The following is a 9,091-nucleotide window of genomic DNA, read 5'->3' as shown; positions in this document are numbered from 1 at the left end:
ACATTAGAGGAAAACCAACAGGGGAAAAAAAGCTCGGAACGGTTAAGTTAGTGGCTTTCCATATGACGAGAAACATAGTTTACCTCCCAGCGTTCAACTTCCTACCAAGCGGACGTAGTCTTGGGGTTGTTTAGTCTGTCCTCTGCGCCGCAGCCCTCAGCCCATCTCAACAGATCCAGAAGACAACAGTCATACTGCTGCTCCAGGATGAACACAGATCGTCTGTTGCAAAGATGTTCACTCTGAGTTTGATCACACTGGATTATAGCTGCGACCTAACCGGAATGCATGTGAATGAAATTAAATTTTACAATATGAGTGACTTATAAACGCTTTACTGTGACCTCGCTAAAATATTAAGTTTTTCAGTTTTCAAGTTTTGAGACACTGTGAAACTGTGCTGTATTTGAATTTTGTATGATATTTAATTTTTTTCCATCTCCAAAACTTTTTTGTAGTATGTTGCATTTTTTTTATCTATTTTTTTTTCATTATGATTTGTTGAGATACTGTATAATTTTAAGGTACTAATTGAAAACAAACTAAAAATGCAATATTAGAAAGGAACTTAAAAAAGGATTGGAGTGAGATATCTTCAACCTATTTTTCGAGCAAATGTATGAAGGGACTTTGTTAATATGGACGGCAAGCTTCGTAGCAGAGTGGCAATTTAGCGACCCCTGGTGTTTAGAATCTGAAATCACATTAGCTTGTCTTTTTTTCTATAATTTTGCTTTCACATTCTTTAACTTAGTCGACATTTTTAGATTAATCAGTAAAAGTTGCATATCTTACTGTAGTTGACTATACAAATTTAAAAGTTATGATATTATACATCAGGAACTAGGCTGTAAGGAAAAATTTCTCGCACCATTGTTTTTTTTCTTGTAACTTCTCAAACTGCGGTCTTAAAACACAAGACAAACCAGTTAAAGCTGTTATTCGGTAGCTATTTTTTCTCACAGGCGTCGACAAAACGGGAACGTAAGAAGAAGTTTGCAGGAGGGACGAGAAGGAGGGGCCCCGACTTAGGCTGCTGCTTGTTCATAAAGAGAAGTTTCACTCTGCTGCACCTCTCCTGGCGGGCTGACGGAGGACGCGACGATGGAGGATGAGGAAGGAGACACATACCCAGAGATGAGGCGCTTTACTCAGCTGCTGCCCTTCCCCAGATACCGCTCCCAAAGTGACACCTCAGGATTTCGCTCCAGAGTGTTGTTCAGGCTCCGGGGAGCCCGCTCAGGTAGGAGACGACACTGCCTGACCCCTGGTTCAGATACCAATGGCAGACAACATTGTGTTTGAAAAGAACAGGTGCATCCATTTGAACAGGCACGTTACTGTAACACTTTTTATTTACAACCCTGCGTGGCTAATTTTACACTTATTTTTCCAAGCTGTTTTTTTTTTTCTTTTTAGTTGACAAACCAAATGTCTACTAAAGCAACACACTTGCAGTAACTTGAACACAACCGACTTAAAGCTTGTGGGCTCTACTATTGTTTTCCTAAATTATAATGAGGGTGACACACATAATGGAAACTTTAAACAAACTGACTTTTGAGACACCACTTATGGGCTTTTTTGGCCCTTCTTTGCAGCAAGAAAACCCACTCAGGGTCCAGTGGCAGAGTGTCAAAATGGCATCAAAAAGACAGGACGAATGCACTAGCGGTATAACGCCTCAGCCATTGTGGTAACCGCATATTTATCCTCCCCATCTTTCTCAAATGTCAGTGTGACAGTTTTTGCAGCCTGCTGCCCATGGCTGCATAGAGCGCATACCTGTTTATGTATTGACAGTGGTTGAAACCACTTCCTATAAGCCAGCTCCACTGCTTTAGCCTCATTCTGTATGAGTGCACACATTTGCCATCATTACTGATGGGCTGATACCATAATAATGCACTGCTTTTCTGATGAGATCTTCCATGTTCTGCGGTCTGATTAATCCGTGGTAGCATCACTGTCATGCGGATGCTTCACTGCTTTCTGCCTGTCTTGCACAGGAAGTATTGAGTGTTTATGTTTCGGCTGTAATTACAGGAAATGGTTGCTGGAGCAGTTAGGAAACTGGAAGTCCAAAGCTAATTTTTGCTCCTTACATCTGCAAGGTTATAGTTTGATCTTCTAAAAACCCAGAGTGCTTAAAGAGTTTCAAAGGGCCTTTTATTAACTCTTCTGTATCTTCAGATGCCGTCCCGGGAAGTTCTTTACAGATGTGAAGATATGAGTATCTGTTTTACGTACATATGATATGTGTTCCTGAGAGTGAGACCAAAATCTAATTCGATCTCAAGTTAAAATACTGGCGTTTTACCATCATTTTCAAAATTATGATCGATGTTACAAAAAGAAAACAGAAGAGGGAGCCGTTTCACCATTATACCCAGTGATCCTGCTGGAACTGCTTAAGCTTACAAGTGTGTCTCAATAAATTTGACCATCCTCTAAAAATTTATTTAATGCAGTAATTCAGTTCAAGATGTGAAATGTAATGTGTCGATTAGTTTCACTTCACAGATTGATATATGTGAAGCAATAACAAAACTAAAAAAATCCTCATGGTTGTGTGAGCCATAAATTTAAATAATAAATATTTTATTAAATATTATTATGTAATATATAAAAAAATGCTTTTGGCCTTTCATTTGTTGTACAACTAGCAGAACATCAATTGATTTGTGCAAATATAAAAGTTTCTTTTTTTTTAACCTGGAGTCCCACAACTTTCACTGATGTTATGTTAATGTTACCACAACAGTTTGTAAGATGGACGGATGAAGTGCTTCTCTTATGTACAAGAAAAATATGTGAATATCACCAACTGTCCAAAAAAGTGATTTTTTGAAGCCAACAAATCCCTTTAGTAACTTCCGTTGGATTATATCAAAAAGCCCGTTGGATATTTTCATAAAGCAACTGCAACTGCTCCGCTCAGGATGCAGCCTAAGCAATATTAATCATACTCTGACGACTGCACAAGACAATAAAGCAAAGCAGCAATATTCTGTGTGCATTGATAAAACCTGTGCTTGCATTAATTTTCATGTTTTTCAGTAATGATGATCAATCAGGCAGAGATGGCCTTCAGCCGATCTTCGCTAGTAGCAGATTATCCTCCAGATGGATGTACATGAAAAGACAAGGAAAGTAGGAGCAAAAGGAACAAAAAGCATCGATTCTTAACGAGATAGATGGAAGTCAAAGAGCAGAAGCAAAAAATTAATAGCATGTGGTGATTAAGTAGGAGGAGGAGAGGGCTGTGGACAAAAAGACAAAAAAGCAGCATCATCTTGCCGGGAGCTCTCTTCCTTTCGGGTCTCCTTCCCAAAATAACGCTGATTACAGCCCCTTTGAGTCGGCAATAACTACTTGTTAAAACATTGAGTTATACAGATAGCAGCTCTTTACCCCTCACTTCCCACACATGGTCTATGCTTAGCCTCCGCTGTGGCTTCTGTTAAAGACTCAGAAATAAAACTCTGCTCTGACAGAGAAATGCGGTTATGAATGCATGAAGTTTGAAACGCGTTTCAGCTAGAAATCTTTCACGACTGGCCGTCGAGAACATTTGCATCAGATGTGCATCTGGAAGCTGATTTTAATTGACACTGAGATACAATCAAACTCAACATATCCTGTTTTAGATAAGTTAGGTTTGATGAATAATGAGGCAACATATTTTTTCACATTTTTTGATTTCTCGGGTTTGCCATGTTGTTCAGCAATTTAGGAAACCCCCACATGATGTAAACTTCTCTTAAAATGAAGAACACTTTCAGATGCATTTTAAGGCACCGCCTTTAAAAACACACTTCCTTTTGTGACAAAACTGAACCTCTAAAAGTCTGGTACGTCCTTGGTTTTAATCTCAACGTACCAACATGTCAACACATCAACATCGACATGTCAGCGTCAAACACGAACGTATCAACATGGGCTGAAATGCCACTCAGAGGAAAAAGCCATTCTACCTTTGTATATATGGAGGAAAAAGGGGATCTTGAAAACCTGCAATTTCACGTAGCTATAAAAAAAAAGTATTTGCCCATCCAAAGGATTGTGCAACTGAGTTGATTAAGTTAAACATGTGTTAAATGTGCATATCTATTTGAACAGTTTGTTGGAAGCAGTGATTGTTATAGAGTCTTACAGCTGCTGGAAGAAAGGATCTATGGTAGCGCTCCTTAGTGCACCTCGGATGCACCCGTCTGTGACTCACTGTCAGTGTCCATTTGACCGTCTTCAGGTTTTCAATTTCTTGTTTTGTTTTGTTTTCTTTTTACTAAGAAACTCTCTTTTGTGTTGTTTACCAATTTAGAAAAATTGGGGGAATTAGTTTCTTTAAATTTAATAAAACAATTACAGTGTGACTTACCCAGCCCCTGGTCACAGTGAGATTTGTTTAAAAATGGCATCTCATCATGCTTTAAATACATGCAACACAACATTTCAGGAAAAGAGCATTACACTAACAATCACAATTGCAATAGTGTGATTGTGTGGAGCTCCTTATCAAGACATGGACTATATGTAATTGTTGGAACCATAATTTCCAGGGCATTCTCAGACAGGAGAATGCCCTGGTGTCTGTTTGGTACCTTAATTGTGTAAGTGAGATGCTGTGACATGACCTTAAACCATTAGGACATTCATTCAATTGTTACAATTGTCCAATAAAGTAAAGTTTGAACATTTCTGAAATGCTCCAGTCTCCCTAACTAAAGAGCAAGTCATGCTAGTATTTGCGTTTTCAAACTTCCGTGTCCTGTTGTAATGAAATATACAACAAAGAAGGCTATTAAGCAGTGGGTTCAAAAGATTTAGTAATTATTCTAATGTTTATTCAGTCTTGGTCTGTTTTAAGTGGATTGTGTTCATTCCGTTCTTGCATTAACTCGTGGAAAAAGAAAAGAACTATCCTTTTTAATTACCATCTGGTCTTGTGAAGTACTGGAGTTTTCTAGTGGTTCTATCATACAGGTTTGTGTTCGTCTGTGGAGGTGGGCTTTGGCGGCGGTGACGAGCCGGTTGTTGTTTCTTCTCGCTCGGCGCGTGTCGCTTCGTCGGACTTCTTAAAAAGCCAAAGTCTCACTCATGCCGTTTGTCTCCCCTTCCATCTGTCTATCAGTAACTCTGTGGTTACTTACTAAGCCTTTAACTCTATTAATATTTGTAAAAACGCCTCAGCAGCAAATGAGCAGGATGTTAACTCTACTCAGCCCCCCTCTGTGATGATGTGCTCGTAACATAAGTGCGCGTTTGTGCGTAATGGAAATGCCATGCTGACATAGTGGGTTGATCTGATATTTTGGTGCTTCGGAAGATGAGAGAAAAACAACAGCTTTGGGTTGTTTACATATTAGGAAATCGGTGAAGAGGTAAGACGAGAGAAGATCAAATAGAAAAACTATTGAAGCAGGTAAACTTGAAGTATATACAGTTTATAGAGCAATTACACTGACTGATGAAAGGGAAGTAGCTCCAAACTTTACTGCATGCAGCTGCTCTTATGCAGTCAATAACCTAATGGTTGTGTGGACATTATGTCTGTCTTACTTTAGACAGCGAAACAGTGTTCGCGGCAGCTCTCTATCACCCACACACCAGTACACACACCGAAAAGACAGCTTTTGTTTTTCAATTGTCTAACACTAAAACTACAACTCACAGCCCTCAAAACTCACTTTAACACTAATTGCATTGAGTTTGGTCCATGTAATGAGATGAGACCCTGTCAGGTTTTGAATATATCACTGTATTACAGTGTGTGTATCTAAAGTGGGCATTTTGGAAAGAAAAAAAGTCTCTGCAACATTACAGATTTCGGTAACACTTTATTTGAAGGGGGGTGAATAAGACTGTCATGACACTTTCATAAACATGAATAAGCCTTCATGAATATTTATGACTGTTGTCATAAAGCGTCATTTGGTAAATTATGACACTTTTTAATACAAAGTTGACATTATTCAAAATGTCTTTGTTACGACAACTTGACATTAACCAACAAGTCATTACTGTTTAAACTTTACCTTTAATAACATAAAGTTACCTAATTTTTGAAGTGCAATCAGTAATACTTTTATGACAAATTTATATCAGTAATGATTTCTTGGTTAATGTCAAGTTGTCATAACAAAGACATTTTGAATAATGTCAACTTTGTATTAAAAGTGTCATAATTTACCGAATGACGCTTTATGACAACAGTCATAAATATTCATGAAGGCTTATTCATGTTCATGACAGGTGTTTATGACAGTGTCATGTCAATCTTATTCAACCCCCTTCAAATAAAGTGTTACCCACATTTATTCGGTTTTTACTTTGTTTTATCAGACAAAATCTTAAGATCAAACAAATTAAAATTTTATACAAAGATAACCTGAGAAAATTTAAAATATATTTTAGAAATGATTATTCAAGCAACTTTTAAACCCACCTGCTTCTGTGTTAAAATAACAATTTAACTATTAAGTGCATTTGTTTGGTTCAAATTCACACTGGCCTGATAGCTAGGAGATATTTGAAAAAAAAAAATGACTTCAGCAGTACTGTTCTGATTGCATGAACCAAACTAAAAGATCTCAGTAGGTAAACACATCATTGACTGATCAAACCAAAATCAAGAAAAGGCGAGAAACAAAGCGATTAGCCCACTTTCAGATCCTCTTTTTGGTTTTGTGATCACAATAAGCCAGAAGGTCTCAACATAGAATGGGGTTTGAAATTCCTTCATCAATATTTCACCCCCAATGCACCTTGGGAGACAGTCATAAACCCTCAACCTCTATGAACTGTTGAACAAATGTGACACAGTAGAAAGTACAGCTGCCCACAGAACATAGAGATCGTATAATTTTCCAACGTACCATCTGATCTGACAAATATGTCAGCAAAATCTGATGCACATAATCACTTGCTGAGTACGGTCAGCAGCTTAGATTGTGTTTAAAACACTAGGAAAGCCTGCAGACCAGCCAGAGGAAGACAAAGCAGAGTGTTGTCTGTGGGGTTTTCCCCTAGCAGAAATCCCACACGTTTTATGCAGATTAATTCTGTAAATTTCGCTACGTTATTTTGCAACCCTGGTTGCACGAGCTGAAAGAACAAAACACACAGGATTTCAGCTGGTCGAGTTATATATGAAAATACACAGTTGAGCCGTACACAGTCTGCTCGTGGTTGCAGAACTGTGATCTAAAAATATGCTGTTGGCATAAATCTGAAAATAATTACGAAAGCAAGTTTTAATTCTTTGTGTCTCCAGCTAACAAGAACCACAATTCACACCTGGATACCAAAAGTACTCCAGCTTTGCAGAATGACAACCAAATTAATGCAGATCTCACGAGCCTCAGTTAAGATGATTCAACAAAAGAATAGAGACTCTGTAAAAACTTCATTCGAGGAAAAGTTCAAAGGCCAAAACAAGGCTATACAAAAAAAAAAAAAGGTTCACCTCACATTTACCATAAAACACCATTAGGAAGATGTGTGTCGTCTTACCTCTGGCAGAAAACCAATGCAGCATTTCAGGAAAAAGAGCAGCATATCCACAATGAAACACGGTACTGTAATATTCTATACAGTGTTGTCTAATGTGAATTTAGTTATTTGAATTCAGCTGTTTGTCATGAAACGGACCATTAGCTAATGCTTTATTTTCTTGCTAATTGCATAATTGAATCAAAAACAATTATTTCTAACCAACATGTGTTAAAAATGTTGTGATTTAGCTTGAAACCTTAAGCCACTATGCCAGGTCAAACCCATAACCCAATCCTGTCGTGTCAAGTCAAACTAGAACTGGGTCGATGGTGTTGCTTTTAAGATGTTTGTGTCAGAAGGAACTGAAAGCAACCATCTGTCTGCTCCTCTGACTTTGCTCTGTCGCTTTGAGGTTCGTGTCTCCCCCCAGAGTCTCTGAACATTGATTAGTTGGTGTTGCAATTTGTGCAGACGTTGTGTTGATCTAATGTGCTTTGTTTATTTTTGTCATGGAGGGTGCCACAGTTCTCAGATATGGTCTTATTGTGTTACTAGGCAACAATTAGACTAAAAAAAACACAAAAGAGGTTTCGTTTTTACGAAGTAAACTCTCAGCTAATCTGCTTCAAAAAGATACCTCAGATGTCACAGCTGATTTAATTACAATAAGAAAACAACTCAAAAGCAACCGTCTAAAGACAAAACTGTCAGAACCTGATTGGTGCATTTTGCATTTAAAAAGTTCTTGGATGTCTTTGTCATGCAGAGTTCGCAGAGTTAAGATTTTCTGTGGTTTCCGTTAATGAGTTAATTGCAACAAAATGTCATTTGAAAAGCACAGACCTTTAAACGTAGTCTTTTTAGAAGAAGGATCTTATCATGTAAAAAGTCCCTGTTCTGAAACATTCTTTCACACAAACCGACCCAGAGTATTATTTTTTTTCGTTTCATCAATCAAACACATGAAATAATCAAGTTAAATTAAACGTTGCTGTTTGCCGATACACTTGAAAAACACAATAGTAGATGGCAGTGACGCTTTTACATTTTCTCAAGCTGAAAGCTTAAAATTTTGAAACATTTTATTGGATTTTTTATTGGATAGGCTGACACTGACTGAGCCGTGCATTGTTGTGGTGTAGAAGAAAGATTATACATGGGGCTAATATACTTTGACATATAAAATCTCAAAAGTGTGGGGCAAATTTTTATATCAGCCTTTTTTTGCGATCACAGCTGCGCGTCTTTTAGCCTAAGTCTGTACCGCTTTTGCACATCCGAAGCTCAAAGTAGTTTCAGCTTTTGGCTCAGGTGTTTCGCAGCATCAAACAGGTTTTCTTAAAAGATCGATGCATTTTTCTCCATCCATCTTGATATGAACTGACCAGCTTGAAAACAAGGTGTTGTTTTCCTTCCACTTTTGCTCCACGTTTTTTTTTTTTTTTGATACACACTGAAGTTGTTTGCTTCAAGAAAGTAACATTAACCTCGCGGCGCACCTCGGGTGTTGTGATACACCTCCTCCACCCCTGAGAGCGTCTCATTCTCCCCATTCTTTTTGCATCCTTTTTGGGATTGCGTCGGCTAGAACAAA

At 38.0% G+C, this 9,091-nt stretch overlaps 1 protein-coding gene across 3 annotated transcripts in view; it reads left to right on the top strand.

Moving 5' to 3' along the window:
- The first annotated feature begins 977 nt into the window (after positions 1-977).
- The window catches only part of phactr2 (phosphatase and actin regulator 2), a 50,061-nt gene continuing 41,947 nt past the window's right edge, over positions 978-9,091 (top strand). The window contains exon 1 of one of the 3 annotated variants that reach the window (XM_015038237.1): positions 978-1,243. In XM_015038237.1, coding sequence (XP_014893723.1) covers positions 1,105-1,243 — 139 coding nt within the window. In that variant the 5' untranslated portion in view covers positions 978-1,104. The remainder of the gene's footprint in view (positions 1,244-9,091) is intronic. The other 2 variants (XM_015038236.1, XM_015038240.1) reach the window with 2 other exon arrangements.

This window comes from Poecilia latipinna, unplaced genomic scaffold, assembly GCF_001443285.1.
Source record: "Poecilia latipinna isolate Pla-1442-1.1 unplaced genomic scaffold, P_latipinna-1.0 Scaffold434, whole genome shotgun sequence".
NCBI classification, from domain to species: Eukaryota; Metazoa; Chordata; class Actinopteri; order Cyprinodontiformes; family Poeciliidae; genus Poecilia; species Poecilia latipinna.
The sequence above is the reverse complement of the archived record's forward strand: the minus strand, read 5'-3'. Positions and strand labels throughout refer to the sequence as shown.